This window comes from Liolophura sinensis, chromosome 6 (assembly GCF_032854445.1).
Source record: "Liolophura sinensis isolate JHLJ2023 chromosome 6, CUHK_Ljap_v2, whole genome shotgun sequence".
Classification (NCBI taxonomy): domain Eukaryota; kingdom Metazoa; phylum Mollusca; class Polyplacophora; order Chitonida; family Chitonidae; genus Liolophura; species Liolophura sinensis.
In genome coordinates this window covers 62395092-62420561 of record NC_088300.1, presented here as the reverse complement: position 1 = coordinate 62420561, position 25470 = coordinate 62395092, and the positions used below count along the sequence as shown (strand labels likewise).

Below are 25470 nucleotides of genomic sequence, written 5' to 3'. Positions count from 1 at the left end.
TAATATCACAGGAAGATGTTCACATTATACGCCAATCATACAGCCAAGATCTAACCAAGATACAGTCATCTAACTTACAACAAATCCCACGTTGTTCGACCCCAACCTTGTTACGTGACATTCAGAAACGGTATAGTTCCTAGCCTGGTTACTAATTTGCACATAATCATAATAATACGCAGATCGAGTTTCGACTGTTTCCCCAATTATTCCACTATTAAGTGCTAAATATAGTGCACAGTTATAACAGAAATTATTCATGATAATTTAGGCCCACGAATGGCTACTTTGTAATATTGCTATAGCTTTTGGCGAAAACATACGTCATGAGTTGTCCTGGAATGCAGTTACGATTTCACATTTCCACTGACACTAATAAACTTCGTTGAGAAACGGAAAAGCGAATCTCGAAACGGTATTGGGCTAGCTCGCCGTTCTCTGACTTGAATGAGTGAGAGTTAGGCAAATGATAAACCATTCTACTAATACTTTTCTCGTCACTACACCTGTCTTGCCAGATAAGCAAACTGAAGATACATCTTGCGTGTGGGCAAAGGCTAAAGTGCCTAAAACGGTCTAAACGAGACTACATGTCCTGGTCAATCAAGACCAGCTTAAAATGTTATCAGGAAAGTGCCAATATCCGCACATGGGCCACCCACCATGGCTGCATGATCCGTGTAGGACCGGCTCCACATCCAATCAAGATGCGCGTAGGATGGGCGGATGATAGAGTTTATCGTTAGGACTGGGCAGTTCTGTGCACATGCCTGTGTGTCTACGAGCTCCAGACGCAGTCATTTATTGTGGTCGAGGGTAGTTATCACAGCGTCATTAACATGCACTTGATAACTGCTAAGTACGAACAAGGTGGATATTTGAATATAACTGTTCTTATTTGAAATGAACATATATCAGCTCCACTTAACTTCTAGCAACCCCTATCGCTGAAATTCCATACTCCAATCAGGCTAGTGTAATAACCAAGTGTAAGTGTAATAAAAAACGTAAGTGTAATAACCAAGTATAAGTGTAATAACCAAGTGTAATAACCAAGCGTAATAAATGGCTACAGCAATCCACCTCTAACAACGCACCAATCATCACAATGACATGCGCTTAACGGAACACATAACCTCAGAAGTGGACATCAGTCTCAACCACGACAATCCGTAAAGCGACCAATGATTTTGTTTGTCCGTGTCAGAAAGAAAGAAAGATCGGTCCATACAGCCTGTTTGTCAGTCGCCAATAAGTGCTGATTTGCAGATATTTTCATCCTTATAGGTGCTTGCAGCGTGACGTATATTATTACACATGCCCTTGGTGTTATTATGTCATTGTCGTTATAAAGACATATTGGTATTATTATGGCATTGTTTTATTATGGCTTACTGGAGTTATTATACATTTGTGCCATCGGTGTTCTGGTGATATTATGAAAATGGTGGCAAGGGTATTATTCTTCCATTGTTGTTATTATGGCATTGCTTATTATTATGGCACTGGTGTTATTATGACATTAGTACTATGGTATTGGCGTTGTTATAGCATTGTTGTTATGGTATATTGGTGTAATTATGTCATTTGTGGCATGGACGTTACTATAACCTTGGTGTTATTATGACATTGGTGACATTGTTATTATTATGGCATTGGTGTTAATATAGCATCGGTGTTGTTATGGCATTGCTGGCATAAGTGTTGCTATGACATTGGTGTTCAAGATTATATGCATTACTTACAGATCTAAGGTGGCTGGGGGATAGTGGAAAGTACTCTAACTGATGGCTATTTATAAAGGCGTAAACATGTTTCTCACTGTCTCATCCAGCCGAATACAATCTTTCCATTTTATCGCTCACACATTTATTCCCCTCTGTGCTTAGTCACACATGCATGTGCATGTACATGTACAGATGTCCTGTCTGTGTTTGCTTATTCATTACTACATTGATTGCATTGGTGTTTTACGCCGTACTCAAGAATATTTGGAGGGAAGCGGGTAGCGCCCGGGGGAAACCCACGACCAACCGCAGATTGCTGACAGATCTTCCGAAGTACGACCGGAGAGAAATGTTCACGAGGCCTCGAGCTCGCTGGTTCCAAATGGGCCCAAAGATAGCTCGCAGCCACTATCATGCTCTTAATCAGTGACGTAGTGTGTTCGAATCCAGCTTTCGCTCTTTCGGTTGGAGACTTGTCAGGTACGATGTTAAGGTCGATGGGTTACATTTAGCGATCTGGTTATCTCCACTCATAAACTTGAGCGCCGAGAAAAGTGAGAGTGTGTGAGTGAGAGAGTGCTTAGGGCTTAAACGTTGTACTTGTCAATTTTTAATTGATATAACGACGAAGGAGTCCTTAGAGTACATGTACGTGTGTAATGTTACCGGGTGGATTTCCACCGTTTTTTTGGTCTAGTGCTGCTTTACTAAGACAATTTACCGAAGGCACGTAAGCCGCTCCAGTCAACCAGTCGATGCACTATCGCCTTTAGCGAGGAAGCTACAACTTCCCCCCTTCAAGGTCTTAGGGGTGACCCGATCCTGGATCTACCGCCCCGGAAGCGAATGCTCTCAAAATGAGCCATTTGGGGCCGGTATGAGAAGTGAGAATTTCTTAAGTGCGGACACACACACACACACACACACACACACACACACACACACACACACACACACATACATACATACAACAGATTTCTCACGGTGGCGTTATTTGTCATCATCAATTATTCAGCTGACAATCTCTCCTGCCTGTCTTCGCGTCAGGCTCACAAAGACTGTTCAGTCTGTCTGGCGACGGCAGTAACACAGATGGACAGGAGTGCTGAGGGCTCCAAATTCCTACCGCCTCACCACTTACAACATCGATTCATGCGCTCTGATGTCTGGTGTACCACCTGCCTATGCTTATGTATGTAATCGTCTTTACTGCTGAACCTGTCGTAACATGCAAATACTTCTGGGCAAAGATTGTACGCTCTCCATTAAGTCTGCTTTTACGCATGTCATCGTATGTACTGCTGGATCTACTACACTACTAAAACTTCTGCAACTACATGTATATACGACTGGACCTAAACTGTATTAGGTTTCGTAATTTATTTCGTAACTTGATGCGTAGCTTTCCCAACACTTCGTGTTGTTCGATTTTCGAGTTATATTCCGCAACTACTCTGGCCTAGAGTTTGACACCATCCGTCGTCAGCTTACGGTCTTAATCTCATGAAATCACGTGTCAGCCCTGGTCAGTGTTATTCATGTCTGAACTGTCACGCCATCCGTCATCTACGTGCATTCCTGACATCATGACCTTACGTTTCAGCGTTGGTCAGTCGTATGTAAGTCTGGACTGTGACACCATCCATCAACAGCTTACCGTCCTGACCTCATGATCTCGCGCGCCAGCGCTGATCAGTCAGTCATGTGTCTGCGGGTTTGCACGATCCGTCATCCATGTGCCTTTATGGCCTTGTGGTTTAACGTGTCAGCGCTGGGAAGCCGTATGCATGTCTGGATTGTGGCACCATCCGTCATCAACGTACCTTCCTGACCTCATAACCTCACTAAGCCAGTTATGTTTCTGGAGATTCACTCCACCAGTCATCCATAAGCTACATACTCCAGCGCCGGTCAGTGTAGCTGGCCTCGCAGGACACCTGATAGAATTTGTCCAGAATCTTTATGCTTTTCGCTTTCGGCGCGAATTCCCCAAGGCGGCAGCGAACGGAAGTTTGCAGCGGGTACATAGGGTGGTAACGGATGGTAAAAATCAATCGTTTCATATCATTTATCAACCCCGAGCCAAATTCACGCCTAAAGCTTTATTACGCTTTCAGAAGTTTGCCTAATCGTTTCACGAGAATTACCGTATATGATTCCCACGGGCCTACTGAACATTTTCTCCCATTATTCACAGTTAGTTTTTATGTTAGAATATAGCTTAGCGGGTTGTTCTCCGCTCCCTTTCCCCCAATATCTTTCTTTTCCAACCAGTTAAAATGGGAATAAAACACATTTGTGTCGTATAAATTTCCACTGGGTCCAGTGAGAAAGTGAAATGTGAAGAGCGGATTGAAAGTGATTAGAAAATATGGCTGCCTTTTACAAAAATCCATATGAAACGCCATAGATCACTATGTGTCTCGGTGACCTGAATTCGGAGGGCCTTGACCTTTAGTAAAGAGCTGGGGCTAATCTTTGTGGGCCTCTTATAGATCAAAACAAATATATCTCGTTTGCTGGACTCGAAAGTTTAACTGGGACACATCATCATTTTACCACCTGGAATAATACGGTTTATCCTTGACAGAAAATGCGTGAACAAAGGTATGAGACAGGAGCTGGCCGGTACATCCAATCAAACAACAACTACAAATTATGGAGGAATAATTACGGTATTAGACAGCGTAGAAGTGGTATTTTAATTTATGAAGAAAATCCAGCCTGCTCAGTCTGTCTTCGAAATAAATAGTAAACCAATGATTTCAGATTTCGAAGACAAAATCTGGAATTCCTTCGTCAGTTCCTTAAAATTATGATTTGATCTTGCCGCAACTGTATAACCCTTTTTGACCAGTGAGGTTGCGTACTTGAATACAGCTAACACTGGGTCGGCTGCGGCTTTGAGTCAGGCGAAGGGTTCTTGGGTATTTGAGAAAAGACATTGATTTCCTCTGGTCTCCACATTCTACGAGCGAAATGTACCGCCGCGGTATATTAAAGTGATACTGTTTTAAACCTCAATACAATAAATAAATAAATAAATACATGGCGTAGGTATTCGCAGCTGTGGTTGTTTGTTCATGGTGACATTGATCCATTGGAAATTGGTCTTAAATTCTTTTTTGCACGTACTTTTACGAAGATTGTAGACGAAAACAAAAGTTTTAACGCTTTCTACAAGAATCAGTCGCACATATTCATTTTTTCTTTGTCTGTCAGAAGGATAACACAATTGGTTTCGTGTAGAAGTGTGCTTGCCCTTCAAGCAGCGCTTCATTGTTTCATACCGGTATTGTAAATATTATCTTTTCTCAAAGAGCCTGTGGATGGTAATGGGTTTCCCCCGGGATCTGCCCGGCTTCCTCCAAGCGCAAAGCTGGCTGCCGCCGTCGTATAAGTGAAATATTCGTGAGTGCGCGTTAAGCAACAATCAAATAATTAAATAAATATTCTCAAAATGGACACCCTCTAGGCGTTTCTCGTAACAACTGTAATAAAAGATGGACATAATGTTTAGTGTACATGCAGGACAGATTCGTTCATTGACGATGCATTAAATTACTATGGTATATTGTCTGATACACCTAAACGGTTTTAATGGTACAAGGGTGTTGTCGTGTCGTGAATGTGATAACCTCCTAGGCTTTATCATGTGTTTTTTGCCTTTGGCTAGCTATGTACTGTCACAACTTGTGAGTATATTTTCACTGTACATTTTGCATTAGGGACATGCGGATATTTGTTCCCCAGTCCATAATCTGCTAAACCACATGAACACGGGGATAACAGACTAATGTACGTGTGTTTACTCAGGATACATTAAACCATTATTGTTCATTAATGGACAGGAGTACATATTCTCCTGGGTGTGAATGTAAACAGTGTTCCTAAAACAGGCAAATTCGGATACATTATACTTAAATTGCAAAATAATTATCGTCTGTTTAAACAGAATTCCATGTGATTTGGCACATATTGCTAATAGTATTATAAATCGACTGGAAAGTAGGTCATCTGATACATGTGTACATGTCACAAAAAAAAAACAAACAAACAATTTTTACATCTTTTATAAGGGATTCAACGAAGAATTAGAGTTCGTTGTGAAAATAATGTAATTTGTAAAAGTATTCCATACTTTGTATAAAAGTAGAGTACTTGGAAGTAGGCTGCTTTATGGAGAAATGGTACTGCATGCGGAATAGTTAGTGAAACATAATACCGGTCCTTTTATACCTTTAATTAATGGCGGAAGCTAATGTTATATACTTATTGATTTAAATATATTTCGACGACGACCTAGCTGGTCTAACGGTCTAACACGATGTGGGTTCTATTTTTTTAAAAGAGACAAGACAAGACTAGACCAAATGTACATATGTGCTGATAAAGTATCTCAAAGGAAGTTTAAAAAGCATAACTTTTTCTTTTCGTGATGTTGCACAACCAAGAAATCGAATATACATGTACCAGGCAACCAAAAACTTGCATGGCCTTTGCAGTTGAAACAAAATTAACAGTCGATGAATCATGTACATGTGCATTACTTAGAATAAGCACAATGTGACCACACAAGTCTTGAAACTGTACATGTAGCAGATGATCTTTCGTATGTGCTAAGCTTTACTTACTTGCTGCCTCTATCAACTGTTCATAGAATTCCACTGGGATAACTGGGTTTGGCAACTCTCTGAGATAACGTTTAAGAGCGCCCCCTATATGATGGACTTCGTATGCACTGAGATCAAGCTCTGCTGGATCACCTATGAATCAGAATACACAAGGGTTAAAGAGACTACATACAATTGGGTTACAATTTACACGCAAAACTGTCAGTGTTTCATGTACTTCCATTTACTGTCAATACTACACTCACAAGTATTCCTCCAGGTTTTGCCCAAGACAAGTGATGTCTGGTCATTTTTTTTTCTTCTACTTCAAATTAAATACTTTATGAACAAATTCATGTGGCAGTAATGTGACGTTCTCAAATATAAACACTTTATACTTTTGGATTAAATTAATGTGCCTTTGTTATTAACGATATGGAGACACGTCAGCATGTATCAAGGCCCTGTCTTTAGCAGGGAGACTGGCGCCTTTTACAAATTTGCCAACGAAGGCCGTCTAGTAGGTGCTTATGCCATTAGTATAATAGTTTATTATTGCATGGGGCCTATGGCTCATGAGCACACAAACATTTAACATATTACTTCGTGATTATGGACAGGAGACAACAACATTTGTAACATGTATACAACTGTCAATAAATAGGTCATGCAGCATGCAAGTTAATACACATCTCTATGACTCCATTCATCTAAAAGATTTGTCAAAAAAAAAAAAAAACAGTGAGCAGCTTCGTAACTGTTGCACATTAGTTGTAGTCAGTAGTTCAAAAAGTTTTCTTCTATCTAGACTGACAGTATAATACTGGGAAATGTATTTCTGACTATAACTTTTAATGGATGAACACAAATGTAGGAAATGATATTCATCTTCAACATCACAAGTATACCACATTTTCTTTCGTCAACAGACAGTTTCTTAGGTTTGTGCCACCTCCTAGTTTCGACTGATAATCTATGGGAAGTTCTTAACCTGGCTATTGCTACCTGGATCTTCCTTATGGTAATAATGTTAAGAGTATAGGAGTTATGCAAACGGTAGTTGTACTGAACCTAGCTCTGGAGTCGGTAGGTCATGTTCTCACCTGTTCTTTCACACTTACATAGGGCCTACATGGTTTGTCATATTTCTCAGGTAATTTTGCGTAAATAACCTTGGGCGTACATAATAACATTTAAGGCCAACTATTTACGTGAAAAGTTATGAAAACCTGTCTTGCGAAGTTTTGCAATAGTGGGCTCTGGGATGTTTCATTTACCGAACTTCCCATGTATTTAATACTGAATATTTTCCATATACTATTTTGATGACAGTAAATCACAATTGCTTCGTATTGCAAAAGTCTTACATTTGAGGCACCGCGTGTTATTGATTATGCATTCTAAACATTTCACTGCCGTACTGTCCACTAGAAACTTGAAGCCCAATTATCAAAGCCGACGCAACGGCAAGCTATAGTGGTGAACGTACGTACATTTATTTCTTCCCAGCATTTTGCCTTGTAGGGTCAACAGGCGTTAATTACGTAATCCCAACCAACCTATAATCCAGTGAAAGTAAACTCCATCAGTTCCAAGTTCTTGGTTACAACGTCATCACGATAAAAAGGAAAATTACAATGGGGCGAAGGATTACGTGAAGCTGACAAAACTCGCAGTGAGCAATCCAAGGGAGAGAACTTATGACAGAAAAAAGTCGTACTGTACACAGAGACGAACGCATGTGGGGAGTGGGCAATGTGTCACAAACCTTTACCATAACCTTTATTACGTTTAATCTGATGGTGTGCTTTTCCTCTGATGCGCTCTGTAATAATATAGCGCTGACAAGTTATGAAGAATGCATCATATATAATCATATTAATATGGCCCTAAAATATAACCGTCAAGACGACACAGTGTAGAAGGCACGTTAAATGTGACCTTCTGTGACATCACGCTCGCCTGTCCTGACGTCACACAGCAAGTCAAGCATACATACATCGCCTTGTATACAGCGCAAGACGTCACAATCGACAAACGGTAGACGACTGCTGGTACACACACTTTACTGATGGGAGGAATGAAAGGGAAGTTTCATTTCCGTGTTGTGTAATCAATGAGGCGGCTTTGGTGAAGGTAGAAAAGCGACAGCTATGGGCTGTTGAGGTAAGGGTTGTAGCCTGTCCCATTTTCAAACATGATAGTGTATTCAATCAAGAAACTAAACACATTGGACACCTTTAATCTGTGTGCAGATAAAATGAAGAACTAAAAAAAGAGCTAAGGCGTATGTTTAATCCATTTATTTTATGTATTTGTTTTACGCTGTACTCAAGAATATTTCACTTAAACGACGGCGGCCAGCACTATTGTGGGAGGAAACCGAACAGAGCCCAGGGGAAACCCACGATTATCCGCAGGTTGCTGGTAGACCTTCCCATGCACGGACGGAGAGGAAGCCAGGATGATTTGCACTTCAACTCACAGCGATAACATTGGTGAGAGGCTCCTGGGTCATTGCGCCGTGCTGGCGTGCTTACTCTCTCCATCACGGCGGTCCAGTACGTTTAATATGAATCTTGTTATCGCATATAAATGTTATTTTTTAAGTCACAAGTGAATATGATAGTCGCTACGACTATTAAGATCTTGATCAATGTGGTCGCGTGTTTGAATCCAACTCTCGGTGTTGCGGCTGGGACTTTGTCAGGGTGTTTTCAGGTAAAGTCTGGTGAGGATCGGTGGTTTACTTTACTGGGCACACTTTTCACCATATTAATCACAAATGTCTGACAACAGCTTACCGTTGGGATTTATATGTACTCATAACTGCCAGGTCCAACGAGATTTCCTAAGCCGACATGCAGTGAGTATATATTCCTGGCAAAATTGTACCCTATGTCATATAATTGGTGGGAAGGTATAGTAGCTGAAGATATAGAGGAGTTACTTCCATAAAATATCGGTATGTCTTGTTGACAAAAACAGCATCGAAAATGTACTGAGTGAAAACTACCAGAACAATCTGAGATGAACAAAATCCATTAAAGCCTTCCCCCTTACCGACCGGTACCCGAGCAGAACAAAACCAGGAGATTTCTGTGGCGATATCGATCGAAATTTAGTCGGTAGACTCTATTTGCTTACAACTGTCAATCACGGATCGGGATTTAATGGGCACTTTAACGATAGGCCCAGTATTAATTGGATCTAATGACACGGGAGGTGACGCTAACAAACCGTCCGGTGTCAGTAACCAGGGGATTCAGTACTAACATTTCCAGGTCATGTGACAGTCAGATTTCTCGTTAGGTTTCTTGTAGACCGGCCTCCAAACTTAACCCGTTGACAGCTGACAGAAAACCAATTTTGCGAGAGTCTTAGCTAATCCAATACCCCACCTCTTTAAACCCAGCCTGGGGGTGCAACAAAGCTCAGCGCTTAGGCGAAGCTTTTAAAGCCTTGCTCTTATGCTTATTGCTTGTGCCTGACCCAATCATTGTGACTTTGGATCGAGTATACACATACCTTTATTTAGCTTATAGAGCTTTAGCGGATAACCTCTTACCAGATCTCTGTGGGTCGGAGACTCAGAGTAGCGTAACAACCTATATCCGTCTTTATAATATACATTGTAACCAGGCTGGTCAGCTGTAACTCAGCACTAACCCTCACAACAACACGTCTGTTTTACCCTCCACTACAGAAGAACACTCAACTGAGCAGATCGGAGTCAAGAGGAGCCTTTTACGTTTGGTGGAGCAACCAGAATGCCTCGGGGGAGACAGTGTGTCCCTTCTACCGAGAGAGACGGCATATGGGTATGTTTTTACCTTAAAGATTACACGTCATACGGGATATTCGGCCCAAATATTTGTAGAAATGTTGTGTTAATTTAAGCTGATAGATCGAATATTGGCATTATAATCTACATGTACATATAGATGGCGTTGTATTTTCACGTTTACTTACAGGTGTATACGTCATCCACAATATACAAAATGCAAGATAAAAAAGTTCAGGTTTAAGAGTGAGATAATGTGAATATGCATGTACACGTATTTTGTATTAACAATACGTAACAAGCTACACGTAGACGTACGTACAGTGACTAAGAACACACAGTGATGCACAGGTAAATAATGAAAGAAACATCACAGGGTTTGTATAAGGATGCATAATTTGCATGTATATGTATAGTGAAAGACGGTAATAGTGCAGAGTGGGCTCTTATAACCTATTGTGTCGGGGACAGTCTTTATGTGTGACAGTTTGACTACTTAGGACTAGTTATAAATGGTGATAGGTCAAGTGCTATGGCAGGGTGAAGTGCTTTATGTGTGATATACCTGTTGAGAGGTGAAAGGTTCTCTTTCTGAAAACACGAACTGGCCCTTCTCTATAGACTGCGCTGCAGACTAATTTACTTAATCGTAGTCACAGTTTGCAATGCGTGTCTTAATATTTACCCCTATTAGAAAAGTATGGCGAAAGTAACAGACAAACGTCAGTAAATCATTTCACAAACAACCACCTGTAAAGTGTAAAGTATAGGTTTACAAGTACACTCATGTAGAGCGCGCTTTGAATCATGTAAGTTATGTTTATGCGTTTATCTGCACACGCATACACTTAAAATATTATTCTGTTCATTTTAACTGAAAGTCTGTTGTCTGAGTGATGTTAGCATGTATTCTGTTATAATAACGTAATATTCTGTCATATTTAGCACGGTATCCTCTTAGTCTAATAGAATATTTATGTTGAATTAATAAAATATATGTGTTATATTTAACAGAATAATCTGCTGCAATAACAGAATACATTCTAGCATCACTCAGACAACAGACTTTTTGTTCAAACTAACAGATTACTTTTTTGTGTGTTTAACGAGCCTTGGTTTGAAGTATGTATAAGTTAGTGTACTACTTCATTATTAATTTATACAGAGTGGATAATCCTATTTTCGTAGACAATCAGTTAATACTGTGAGTAGTCTTACATGCCCACGATGGTGTAATATGGCGATTCTATAAATCATATAGGCCTTGGCTAAACCCATGTATATGGGATAGAGTGCTTATACGGAATACAAACCAGTGTTATGTTGATGAATTATGTAAGAACAATTTCGCCGTTGTAAGTAGAGCGTCGATGCATTGACAGTACACAGGTCAGATTTGCATTTTTATACATGCACTGTGTGTGCCTGGGTTCATGCACATCCAGATATCCGACACACGTGTTTTCCTTGTTATCTTGACTGAGCAAGACGGCATTGTAGTGATGGGCATAAGACAATCTTAGGGTTTTTGGAAGAAATCCAGAGGGCATTAAAAGGTATATATGTATTGTGACTGAACACAAAGAGTTCCACGTATATAAACATATACAATATACTTCCATGAAGGTACAGAAGGTTTATAGCACATGTTAAGTGCTGCGCCGACGTGTATGCTTTGTGGCCAGAGCCGACTAAGCTATAGATTAAAAGCTTGCCACGCTCGGTGTTAGGTACAATGGAAAGTGCTATGCACGGTTAGAGATACCAACGCTGTGAGAGCTTGTATTATTGTATACCATCAGGGATCTGTAGCATCGAATACCATAACATAAAGGGGTAAAACCACAGAAAAAATCTGCAAACCACTGAAAAAACAACCGCCTGTATAACCTCTGTTCTTTCAACTTTTATTCTTTACTGCCCTTAAACAGCAAAGGATCCTTGTTCTTAAAAGGCTCCATTATCCAGATCTCATTGAAACTTAGATATAATAAGCGTGCCATCATTGTTTAGGCCTACATGTGCGAGAGTGTAGCATTAGAAAGATGAATGTGACATTTCATATTATGTATCTACATATGCTTGGGGTTTTACTTTGTACTTGATTTTTTAGTCCTGTGTCAAACGATGGGGAGTTACTAGTATTAGATGTGTGTACATATATGGTGTCTTCTTGTGGCATGGTGAGTTCATCCCGCCACTGAAGTATCATGCTGAAGACATCAGACATGACACCCTGCCCAATCACATTATACTGACACCGGGTCCACCAGTCCTGTTCCTTTGCTCTAACTTCTCGGTACTGAGAGCCAAGCGAGGCAGCAACAAGTATCATTATGAAATCTTTGGTTGATATTTCATACTATGTTCACTTATGTCATTACCCATATTGGTACATGGACAAATGTTTACATTTTTGTCTTATCTCGCAGTGATGGAGAAACATTTCTTGATGCGGCTTCATATCCCGGTCACCACCAAACTATTACTGTATGTATCGGTGCTTGTGCCCACTTGTGCTCAAAGTTTCGTCACAATGATTATCGATGCATACCTTTCTCTGTAAAGTTGCTGACAGAAAGAAAGCCATTTCGCAATGATGAAAAATCGTTTACAAAATTCCTGGATCTGGCTTTAGATGGGGACGGACTAGTGTTAAAGTCAAGCCGTGTACACAATTTCATCCAAATCCATGCATATTCTCAATATAAATATAACACACATATTCTATTAATTCAGCATAAGGATTCTATCAGGATATTGTGTTGACTATGACACAATATTGTGTCATAACAACAGAATATATTCCAGCGTCACTCAGACAACACAAACGTCCAAATGCAAAAAGTTTTGTTTTCGTAAAGTGGTTCACAGAATGACAGATACATAAACTACGGCAAAAACAGAATCTACTGTGGCTCTAGTAATGTTGACGCGTTGCATTTCGTGTGTTACCTCCCTCCTTTGGAATTAATTGGAACTTCAACCTTTATTTATTCGACTGTAGTTTTATGCGGTACTCAAGAATAATTCACTAATACGACAGCACTGTTGTATTCGTATTGCAGTTCATGAGCGAGACATGGTATACAACATAATATCATTGACTTTGAATGCGATATATTGAAGTTATTCATTCCAATGAAGTAACTTCAATCCACAGGCCCATATTGTTCTGTACGTACCTAAACGCCGTCTTTATTCTTATCGTTTTTATATATCAAGTCAGACACTTCGCATATAGCTTGATCCAGCAGGCATAATTAACCGTTCCATCTGATTCGATATCTAATAATATTATTAAATACATGCAGTATTCAATAAATAGTAGTTTCCTTGACAATGGACAGCAAAGGCGAAACAACAACAGCATACATAACTGTTGTCTGCATTGACGGCCGATGACAGTAAAATGTTAAAACACAAGTACATTTTACTTCCTGCAGGATGGGGGACAAAAACGCCCTTATCTGAAACGGCACAAAACATTAGCTGACGGTTTGCTGTCATAAATTTGCCAAAATACACGTATGTTCAATCGCCTCCTCAAGTTGCGCAGCTACGCGTGTGAAAGTACTTTTCCCATACAGTGCATGTAATTGGCACCTTTAAAATCTGTTTGCGTAAATGTTTAGTCAGTTGGGCGGGTAAACATCTGATAGGATAACGTTGACCGTTAGGAAGTAGGAAGGCTTTCGCACACATAGCTGTCGACTCAAGGCAGACAACCCAAGCTTATAGCGATATATATGTATAGTGTATTGCTAGATTTAATGAGGTTGGTCAAACCCAGCTGTATAGATCGCGCAAAGCCACGTTGAAATAGTGTCTTTCTCGCGTTACCTGGTGGCTGGACGCAAGGCAATGCGATGTTTTGTGGGACTTTAGATGGAACTCAGAATAACTTAAGAATTGCATGCATTTTGGCCGTGTATGAATTTTGTCATGTTATCGTCATTTTCTTTATCGCTTCATTGCAAGCTACATGTATATGATAAATCGGAGTGTAATGTTTGTTCTATTGTTAACAGTTTCGCCACTCTGGCCATGAGCAGTTACCCAGTGTCACCCGGCCAGACGGAACAAGCACGGGGAGGATGCTCACCTGTGCACTCCAACCTAACTCCCGGACCGCCCCGATACCTTCTCCATTCCAGGCTCGGGCTACAGTATGTAACATTATCTCATCATTTCATCACAAAAATCGTATAACTTTCGGAATGAACGGTTTGGATGTTATTGTATTAAATTATTAAATATTATTGGTGTATTATTCCGTTCTCAAGAGCATTTCGCCGAATGGCGGTCAGGTTCACGGGTGACGGAAACAAACAACAGTTGACCACAGCACCTCGCCAAGTACTTGACAAACCGTCTTCCGTAGACCGCTGTCGAACGACAAACTCGAACATATAACCTTATCATTCAAACGTTATAGTAGTTTTCTGCAGGTGGTGTTAACTGAGGTGTACTTTCTACTACCTTTGCATGGAAGTGCACAGAAATGGGAATTATCTAGAGCTGTATATGGTGAAACTCACATGATACATCCATTAAAGGAAAAAATAGCATAAAATGAAATCGGCATAAAATGAAATCTTTTAACAGAATTAAGTACTTAAAATGCATTCAAATATTTGAATACTAAATGGAATATACAGACCGTTCACGATAGTGTGGTCGCCAGTGACGTAACAAGCTTTTTTTCATGTGCTTGGTGTGAATTTTGTCAATAGCAAGATAGTACTGAAGTGTTTTTAAATATTATTTTCATGGGTTTATTGGGTGATTTCATCTTTATTCTTGCTCTTTTCTTTAATAAAACTTAAACATAATGCTTATTTGTGTTAATTTTAAATGATTTTTAAAAAAGCTGTTGTACTGTTGCAATTTGAAAACGAGAGGAATCATTTCTATTCTGGTTTACATTTAACCCTTTCTCTCGCAGAATAATATTGTGGTATTTAACCATGCGGTATTTAACCAATCGTGACAGTGGCTAATCCGTGCTTATCATGTTTGGGACTTTCAGAGGAACTTCAAACGATCTAACGGGTTTTCTAATCATGACAACCGGCACGTCTTTCAAGACTGTGGGGAATATTTCGAAGATGTAAGTAAATACATTTAAAATGTTGATGTATACCGGAAAAAAGTTCCGAGCATTTAAACCTTTACAATTTTTCTCGTGAATATGCCTTAGGTCTAGAGTCTCGAAGCGGGATTAGCCTGCAGAAAGTTATTGCTGTGCATACAGATAAACTTGTGAGATTAACATGCAAAATTTACGTTTAAGTCGTTTAACGTATGAACGTTAGCGTTTCAAATGTCAAGGATACTGATGCGCACATACAATAGCCTGTAAAGTATAGTATACTCTTTACACATATTAGCTTGTAAAGTATAACCTAGACCTACTGTAGACACACATCCACATTGACATGTAAAGTTGATTGTTTCGTACACTCACCATCATGTAAAGTTTATTGTTTCGTACACACATCAGCACTTTACTACTGTGCAGACATCAGCAGAGAACAGCATAAAATGTCTACCTGTACCCACAGACATCAGCAAGCATGTGACGTTTATTGCTGGACTCATATGTAACTTCTAAAATTTGGGGCACACATTTATAACCTGTAAAATTTACTAGCGCACACATTTATAACCTGTAAAATTTACTAGCGCACACATCTATAACTTATAAAATTTACTGGAGCACACATTTATAACCTGTAAAATTTACTGGCGCACACATTTATAAACTGTAAAATATACTAGCGCACACATCTATAGCCTTAAAGTTTACTGTCAAACACATTTATAACCTGTACAATTTCTTGCCGCTGACGCACAAATTTGGTAGAGAATTTATCGCATAGTTCAGTATATATAATGCATGTAAAGATTTCGACATGTTAAACGCCTTGTTTTGAATTTACATTACAGGGCAGAGATCAACGGGTACTGGGTAAACGCCTTCTCACCGTGACTAGTCGACAACACTGCACGCCTAAGGACATGTTGAAACATTGCGACAGGGCTGTTGTGGATTATGATTATTGCACAACTTACAAGGCCACACACAATGGTACTCCCACCAAAGAAGGTCCCGTTCATCGTAGATTTCCCAGACACCATTCGTCTGAATATGGGCCTGCCAAACCCGCTAACACCATCAGCGACTGGTTCCCGCATGCGAACGAACCAGTTAAGATACCGCTTCAGGTATTGGCTAGTTCACAGGGACCGTTCGCTCGACACAACACCTGGAAATACTCTAACCACGGACTTAACCGGATTTATCCCAGTTACCGTATTTCGGAAGTCGTGCCACGTCCAGTCTTCAATAAATACGGAGCCAATTTCATCAGTGGGACAAGTTGAAATAATGAATAAAAAGTATAATTTTATTTGCCACATTGCAATAACTTATACAACTCATTTTGTCCTTTTACAACATGAAGAGTTTTAACTCATTAAGGGTACCAAAGACTAATTGCACGTTACAGGTTGGAAAAAAATACAATGTGAAGAATTTTTACGAATTATTTTTACAGTGATCAGGGATATGGGTATATACGTGAAAGGGAAAAGGGGCATTTCAGTACAGTGACCAATTGCATTGTATCACTGATAAACTAATGAAAATGGAGGTACAGGTCTGCCTTGTAATTAAAGATTAACACTTGCTATACATATAACCCTTTTGTCTGAGTTTTTAGAGCTTCCTTGAAATTGCCCAATAAATCTCTTTCTTTCTCTTTTTTCTTTTCTGAATTTGTCTGCTCATAAGGATTGTACCAATGCCCTTGATCTTGTCAAGATGGTGAAAGAGTCTGTGTCTAATGAAAGCAGTCATAGGCAGTTTGGAAACTTCTATAAACAATCGCAAATTCACAATTTGCGTTTTCTGGACAATTATCAAGGTCCCACTATGTATGGATAAAAATTTGGTTGATTGTATATCGCGTATGCAGCGAGATTTAATGATGGAGTACCTAAACACCAATATAATGTGTATAAATTACAGCCATCCTTAGATCGAATTTTCGGGCTAGGTTATACCAAACCGGAATATAAATAGCCTTTAGGCGTAGATGTTTATAGCGTCAGCAAAAATGACTTTAAGACAGACTCAACTTGATCAGTAGACAAGCCTTGATGGTCAGCGTTTATATTCGCTGACAACTGTCTTTTTTTAACTGAAACACTCTTGATCAATTGACTTTCCCATTATATACCAAATATCATAGATTTTTTTTAATCAGAGGATTAAGAAGCGAACACGATCTGGGGCAAATTTGTTTGTGTCATGGGGTAAACAAAAGAACAGCGGTTGAACCCAACGGTCCAGCTTCTGAATAAACCAAAGCTAAGCTGGACGTTCCTGTCGCCCAGCTAGGGTCATATAAACTTCCATGCGGACAACTTCACCAAAAAACCTGGCTCGAATCCTACATTGTTTTTGCTACCCTCCGATTCCCTATAACGCCCGAAATGTAGTATGTCAAAGCCAGCATTGGTAAGCCATCTTTCAAATGTAATCCAACCGTTTAAACTTTCGAATCGGATAACTCAGATCAACGTCTGCCATGTTAGGAATTTTTTTCCAACTTCGGGCAGGGTGATGGGCCGCGAAAATTTTATCCAACATTCTCTTCAAGAATTGCATGCAGTGTAAACAGAATGTTGTGTGGGATAAAATTGTTCGCGGTCCATCACTCTACTCGAAGATAAAAAAAAAAAAAAAAAAAAAGAAAAAAAAAAAAGAAAAATCCCAAACATGGCAGACGTTGATTTGAGTTGTCCTATTCGAAAGTTTATACGGCTGGATTACTTTTGAAGGATGGTTTACTAATGCTGGATTAGACATATTACATTTCGTGCCTTTTAGGGAATTGATGGATAGCAAACTAAGGTCGGGTTCGAACCGTTTTTTTTTTTTTGTTTGTTTGTTTTTTTTTTGGGGGGGGGGGTGGGATTGTCCGGGGTGAAGTCTATATGCCCGAAGCTGGGCGTTACGGTAGGAAAGTCCAGTTTAGCTTTGGACTAGCTTTTAAAGTGTAACTAGTCACACAGCCATTGTTTCTACAGCGGTCACAACTGCAATGACACTACGCATGCTAGGCCAACGCATAAATCAGTCAGCGATGGCATTTAACGACATGTCCAACCTGCCCATGCCTGTTTACACTCTGAATGTTGACAAACAAAGTTATTTACATACTATATGCAATTTTAACCGCCAGCAGTAGACCTATTCTGCTTGTGTAAATAGCGTATCCTAAATGATACACACGGAAAAGTTAAAAAAAAAAAAATTAAAAACATTACGGTACTTCAATTAATGCACATGATTGTTTTGCTGTAGTGCTGTCTCTCTGAAATCCTTTTACTCCATTGGACAGTTGATACATTAATTATAATACATGTAATGTATGCAGAAAGTACCGTTCAGTTTTGTTTGAAGAAAAGATAATTGCGATTTTGCATCATGAATATGGAAGAAGCAGGGGCATCAACTCGTCGTGCATTGAGGGAAGCAGAGTTATCGTCTCTTTGTAGCGTCACTTCTTGTCTGTGGCTGTACACGGACGGGACCAATGATCTCAAGTGCAACCCAAAAGACCAAAAAATAATAAGATGCATGTAGGTATGAAAAAGTACATAATTTTCTATTTTATATAGAATAAAACTTAAGACCATCATAGACACGCTAAAAATGAAAAATAAGAGATCAGTTTTTTCTCGACAGATCGATGAGATAAAATCTGCATAACACGTAATGTATACCTGGGGAAGGTTATGCTTTTAATGTAAACCAGTCGCAGTCAATGGAGGGTTCTCTTTTCCTAGGACTTGTGTTTATGGGTTCGCTGTTAACCACTGTGTACACGTTTAACCAAAATGGCTACCTTGGATAACAACAAGGGTGAGCGTCTAATACAAACGAAGTTTGAAGGTTCTGCCAGAAACCTTATACTGACAGCCTTCTGTGCTTACCTAGGGCCGTTATGTTTTGGTTATACAATCGGGTACAGCTCTCCAGCTATTCCTATGATGAGAATGAAAGGACTTGTCGACGACTCTCAGGCCGCTTGGTTCGGTTCTCTGATGACAGTCGGTGCAATGTTTGGCGGACCATTGGCTGGGTTGCTCATCGAGAAGTACGGGCGTAAGCGTACTATGTTTCTGTCGTCTTTGCCATTTGCCGCTGGGTACGTCTTGATACTTCTGGCTGATAAAGGAACACTGATGTACTTGTTTTGTGGTCGCCTGATGACTGGACTGGCCAGTGGAATGGTGACAGTGGTTGTGCCGGTTTACATCGCAGAGGTGTCCACCAAGACATTGCGGGGGGCGCTGGGCTCCGGTGTTCAGCTCTCTATCACCATTGGCATCCTGTTGGCTTACAGTCTGGGCTTTGCCTTGGACCTCCGGCCCATGGCCTGTGTTGGAATTATCTGTGCTACTTTGATCGCTGCCACCAGCTTTTTCACGCCAGAAACCCCAAGGTATCTGCTGATGAGAAACCAGAAGGCTGCTGCCCTCAAATCACTTCACGACTTGCGTGGCCCCCATACTGATGTTCAAGAGGAGTGTCGGGACATTGAAGATGCCCTTAGTCCCCAAGAAGGCGTCTCCTGGCGAGATTTCTCCAAAGCAGAACTCTATAGACCCCTTCAGATTGCCATTGGCCTGATGGTCTTTCAGCAGTGCAGTGGGATCAATGCCATCATGTTCTACACTGTATCAATCTTTAGGAGTGCCGGATTCAAGGAGTCTGGTGAACTAGCCACTGTTCTTATTGGTGTTGTGCAGGTGGTGGCCACGTTGCTGTCACTCATGGTGATTGAGCGTGCAGGGCGACGCACCTTGCTGCTGTTCGGAGGTGCGCTCATGACAATAACTTGCATTACATTTGGTTGGTACTATCACGCAGTGAGTGGTGTGGCTGAGTCTCAATTGGCTGCGGGTAACCTAGCGTGGTTACCTATCGCTAGCCTCATCATTTACATGATTGGATTTTCCTTTGGCTGGGGTCCCATCCCAATGGTACTGACATCTGAGATTTTCCCAAGCCAGGCCAGAGGCACTGCCTGCGGAATCTCCATCTTCATCAACTGGCTGTGTGGCTTTCTGGTTACCAAAGAGTTCATCAGCCTGCAGGCAGTGCTGGGTCCTGCCATGACATTCTGGCTGTTTGCCATGTTCTGTTTCCTCAGCATGGTGTTTGTTTGGAGACTCGTACCAGAAACCAAGGGCAAATCGCTAGAGGACATTGAATTGTACTTTCTGGGCAGGTCTCTGATTCGTGGGGTTTAGGTTACCACATGCTTTTTGGTGTGGTATAGGCTTTAACAAGAAAAAGCCTTTTTTAGGATCGTTTTGTATATCAGTGCAACAAGACTGTCCATTGGGTTAACATATGCTTGGTACATGTACATAAGGGAATTATCAAAGCATTGTTTACACATGTAGTACTATAGACCTGTTAAGGCCAATTGAACAGTGAGTGTTGGGGATTACCAGTTACTGCAATTCATTTTGCAAATTAATTTATAAATTAAATTTGTATCTTTATGGCTGCTTTTTGGTTTGGGAACTGGGATAGACAAATGTAAGATTTTTAACTTGTATATAGTTAGGTCTACATGTGTGATATGTAATATCAAATTTGAGTGTGAAATAGATGCAAAGTGGAGTCTCTCAAAACAGCTTGTCATATATAGTGATACACAATAACAGATCCATGCATGGTACTTATGACTCCTGATTTACAATGTTTATAATAGATTTCGCATGATTTACTCACACATGTACAGTACGTAAACAAACATGCAGATGTATTTAATCAGGACATGGTTTATGCCATTCCTAATTTACTGGTATATGTTTACTCATGGTTGCCTTGCCTAAATTGTCAGAGCCATTTTGAAACTACAAACACCAATTTCAGTGGATACAAACAGAGGCAAACCTCTCTTGGGAATATGAAATTTGAAGTTGCTATCACGTGGTAAAGTGACATCAATTCGTTAAAGAACCAGCTTTTCACAATGAGCAACTGAGAAGGGGCTTATTGACTAACAATAAGATGTGGGTAGAGGGGAAGGTGGGGTGCGCTTTGGTAGCTCTTTCTGTGAGTGCTCAATGCTCACAAGTATATTCACAGACCAACTCTTTGGTACATGACAAAGTTACCATGTAAATAACACTCAACTTTTTAAAATAGTAACGTGGAAAGCTGGGAAGTTTGCTAATCATGCCACCACCATAAAAATTATTTCCAGGTGTGTTTAGTGAATTACAAGTTTTGGTAAGTGTACTTTTTTATTTGAGAAATGCTATCATCTATATACTGTACATGCCCAGTGGTTAAATATATGGACTGTCTGTTGTGCAGTTACCCAAACTGGCCAAATATCCTGGTAATTCACTTGACTTTCTCATATGGATATTGGATTCTTCTATTCTGTTATTATTATTTTTCTCGAATAAATGCCCACATGCTTTGTCGTCGTGTCAACATGACAAATCTCAAGGTTGTAAACTAAATTTACCAGACATACATGTACATGTACCCTAGTGTCGCCTCTTTCTCCAGCCCTTGACATCTGTTTCAGTATGAGAATACATTGCACCATTTACTTCAGAAGTTACCCGTTAGTTTCTGTGACCATTTGCTTGACCATTTAGCAAAGCTGAACCCACATATACATGGACAAGGACTTCTTTCTCTCCAGGCACCTTGGCAAATTAACCCTTCACCAAGTACGAAGTACCAGAATGACCCTACCTGTGATCTGCATCAGGAACATCATCACACCACCATAACTTCTGCAGTGTTTGAAGAGAGTTATTTTATTTTCAAAGTCATTTTTTGTTAGAAGGAAGTCATTTTATTTTTACCAGAAAGGGATACAAAATTTTGATTTTGAGCACAGTGATTTTTGTTGCAATAAAGTACTTTTTGGGATAAAGTAATTTTTTGCAGCGAAATGAACAAATTTTTTTGTTACTAGATAGTAATTGTGTTGCAGTAAAGTACCAGGGTACTTTTGTTGCTCTAAAGTAATTTTGTTATGATAAGGTAGTTTTGTTGCAACAAAGTTAAAGTAAATTCCAAGAAAAAAAAAACTGTGCCTGGCTCATTCCTGCCTGGATTGTTCATTGCCTGTAATCAAACCATCCTTTTTGTGTTTACCTTCCAAGGTCAAGGCACATGCTTTCAAAAACAGAAACCAGCTCTTGTATGCTGGTCTTTGATGCTGATGGCACTGCATCTCAGTTGACACAACCACAAAATTTATAATGTGTGTTGTAATGCCGTAAGGTTGTGAAAAGATCCTTTTCATAACATTTTTTATGAAGGTGAAAACCATTCAAGGTACACATAGGCCTTCATAGGTATAAGTAAACAATTACGGATCACCCATTAATCTAACAGTACAAAATGGTCTCAAACCTTCACTGTGCATATATCTCATGTTGACTTTCATTTCCATTTTTACTGGAGTTTGAAATTGTTTTAATACCTGCAGTTATAAGAAAATTTTGAGAAGGTGGTAGGATACAATTACATGTATTTCATTTTGGGGTTTTTTTTTGTTCTTTTTTTTTTTTTTTTTTTACCTGCATACATTTTAATCATGAGAAATAGTTAACATCTACAAATGTAAAGGTTATGTTGTGATAAGAAATTTCTATGAACTTATGTAGATACCAGTGTATATGCAAAAGTGTAGAAAAATCCTTCTGTATATGTGCTTTATCTTTGGTCTATCCATATAGGCTACATGCTATCCACTACATATTATTCATGCATTTCTCTCCTGGGAAATAGTTAACTTGACATACTGGGTGTTCATTAACTCGATTCTTGTATCTGAATGATAGATGCTACTTCTTGAATGACATTTACAGGTTTTCATAACATACCATAAGAGCAATAAGTATAGTTGTTTAACTTATATGTTATGAAATCCCGAAACCATGTAAACAAGTAGACCTATATCTTCTTCATATATTCCCTGTGATACATATTTAGATTAAGTAAATGACTTTTTGAATGGAGAAAACTGGACTTCTATGTCACACATTGTACACACCTGAAGATATATATTTTATCACGTGTAAAGCCAAGGGACTATTAACTGCATGGCTTCCATAAGTGCACTGATATAATTAAAGACGTACAGCATAAAGAGTAAAACCAGAGCACCGACAACAGTGTGATAGCTAGAAAATTGCTACAGCTCTTCACCAATAAGGTCATAGGTTCAAATTCAGCTCCAGCTGGTTTGTCTGTGATTTATAAATCTTGAGTAGGGTGGGATGTAGTCGTAGTCATAGTGGGATGGCAGAGAGGTCAAAGTGTCCACCTCATAAGTGAAAACCCCGGGCTCTAGACGAACTTCGGTTATACTTAACACCTTAAAATTGTCAAGCTTCGTTTCTTGTAATTATTTATCTGTTTGATTCATGTTTTATGCTGGAGGCATATACTCGAGAATATTTCGTGCATATGATGGCGTCCAGCTTTACGATGGCAGGATACCCATGACTATATCCGCAGGTTGCTGACAGACCCTTCAGATAACATACGACCAGAGGGGAATTACTCCTGGAATGTGCAAGCTCCAAAACCTTGCCAGTTAATTTGACAGAATGCTGTTTTCACTGCCATCGCTGTAGGTGCAGGCAGAATAGATTATTTTCATTGCTCCAAGGTATTATATTATTATGACTAACTTGTTTAGTTATTCAAAAAAACAAATAACTTCATTGTGTTAGTGTAATATTATATTACTATGTTGAAATAACATGTTCTATTCTAGCATCACTAAAAAAAATGATATTGTGTTGAATTTAACAGAGTAGTTTTTTGTGTGTAGTGTTGAGCATACATGTAAGGCAGCAGGCTACATACTGGTTAACCCAGTTTCAGTCTACTGTTATAAGCAGGGTGTCATGTCTGGTATCTTTGACATGATATTTCACTGAGACTTCCTACATGAATAATGCTAAAATCTGTGTTGAGACTGGTTAAGCACTGCTCATTTCACCATGAGATTATGTGTGAGTGCTGATAAACTATATCCTGTAGCTTTAAATGATCCATAAAATACCTGCATTCATTACCTTATTACTATGCACCTGTTGTTATCTTTCCCTTTTTCATCACCTAGAGGTCTTGTTTTACATGCCACCATATCTGGGTCTTTTTGTTTTGTCTGTATGGTATATATTTTTGTTATTTAATGTACATGTACTTGTGCACATTAAATCATATATTTTCCAAAACCAGTACTTGTTTAGTCTGATTCATCCTAACTTATCTGTGTAATCTACATGTATATAGGTTTACTGTAAATCTTCAACTTTTTCAACCACAAAGCATGTTTTTTTATATATGCATATAATTATTTTGAAAATGATGCTAAAAATTATTTTTTTGGTAAGCTTCATAAAACTACAAATTATTTCTCTACACTTCACAGATCTTTCAAAACATTGGTTGCAGAGGTGGCTGAAAAGTTCGAAGAATTAGGGAAATCAATAAATATCTGTAAATTGGGAAACCCTGAATTTTTGACATATTCATGCCATGGTTAAGAATATGCAAGGGATAAGTCTATGATTGAGTTCATCTGCAGTAAATTTAGTCGTTCATACATCCATTTTGAAGTTCATTTTGTGCTAGTTTTTTCTTGATCTAATGAAGTCTTTTGAAGCTTCACTGTTTTTGATTTTGTTTCTTTTCATTATCACTAATCAGTGATATGGTCATCACTGTGCAGGTACATGTATTCAGTGAATACTTGTTAATGTATATGGATGACCATAGTAACTGACAGGAAAATTTCAGTTCATTTCTTCACACCTCTTTTTGTTTTTGTACATTTTATGCGTGTATGATTTAGTTACTGGTGCATCTGCAGGTTGCTACATAAACTTACGGTGCAAAGAAGGCATTTCAAAGGATAAACATTGTAATGACATACTCTTTGTTTTTTCTATAAAAATAAATGCTGTGTATATTGCGATGATGACAATTAGCTGTTTGTAATTGTGTATTTTTGTTCTGTACTTTAATTTTACTTTTGTATGTAATTAATGCAGCTTGACACATTCATTGAACAGAGGCAATTAATGCTGTCAAGTTTAAATAATGTTATTTCACAGTTGCGATCAGCAGACTTACCTGGTACAAAAAGATGTTTTTGACACATTTAACTTAATACAGATATATAATAGATAAAGATATAGAAAGTAAAAAGATGAAAAAAATCACAGATAGCCTTAAGCTAAAAGGTCTGATAAAATTTCAACTTTT

The 25470-nt window shown here is 39.2% G+C and overlaps 2 protein-coding genes across 2 annotated transcripts; both read left to right on the top strand.

The window, feature by feature from the left end:
- Window positions 1-9984: 9984 nt before the first annotated feature.
- Window positions 9985-16808, top strand: LOC135467420 (testis-expressed protein 36-like). The gene is made up of 4 exons (XM_064745193.1): window positions 9985-10161; window positions 14156-14293; window positions 15157-15237; window positions 16077-16808. Exons 1-4 carry the CDS (start codon window positions 10111-10113, stop codon window positions 16512-16514), a joined length of 708 nt encoding a protein of 235 aa, XP_064601263.1. The 5' UTR covers window positions 9985-10110; the 3' UTR covers window positions 16515-16808.
- Window positions 16809-19059: 2251 nt separating this feature from the next.
- LOC135468331 (solute carrier family 2, facilitated glucose transporter member 8-like) lies at window positions 19060-22710 on the top strand. The gene has a single exon (XM_064746526.1). The coding sequence runs from the start codon at window positions 19188-19190 to the stop codon at window positions 20454-20456; it is 1269 nt and encodes a 422-aa protein (XP_064602596.1). The 5' UTR covers window positions 19060-19187; the 3' UTR covers window positions 20457-22710.
- Window positions 22711-25470: the final 2760 nt, after the last annotated feature.

What these genes read in the sequence shown, in the direction of transcription:
- LOC135468331 (XM_064746526.1), top strand. Translation starts at nt 19,188, where the DNA reads ATGATGAGAATGAAAGGACTTGTCGACGACTCTCAGGCCGCTTGGTTC.
- LOC135467420 (XM_064745193.1), top strand. Translation starts at nt 10,111, where the DNA reads ATGCCTCGGGGGAGACAGTGTGTCCCTTCTACCGAGAGAGACGGCATA. An exon ending in CCGAGAGAGACGGCATATGG is followed by an intron (nt 10,162 to 14,155) that starts GTATGTTTTTAC and finishes TATTGTTAACAG; the next exon opens with TTTCGCCACTCTGGCCATGA. An exon ending in GTGGGGAATATTTCGAAGAT is followed by an intron (nt 15,238 to 16,076) that starts GTAAGTAAATAC and finishes TTTACATTACAG; the next exon opens with GGCAGAGATCAACGGGTACT.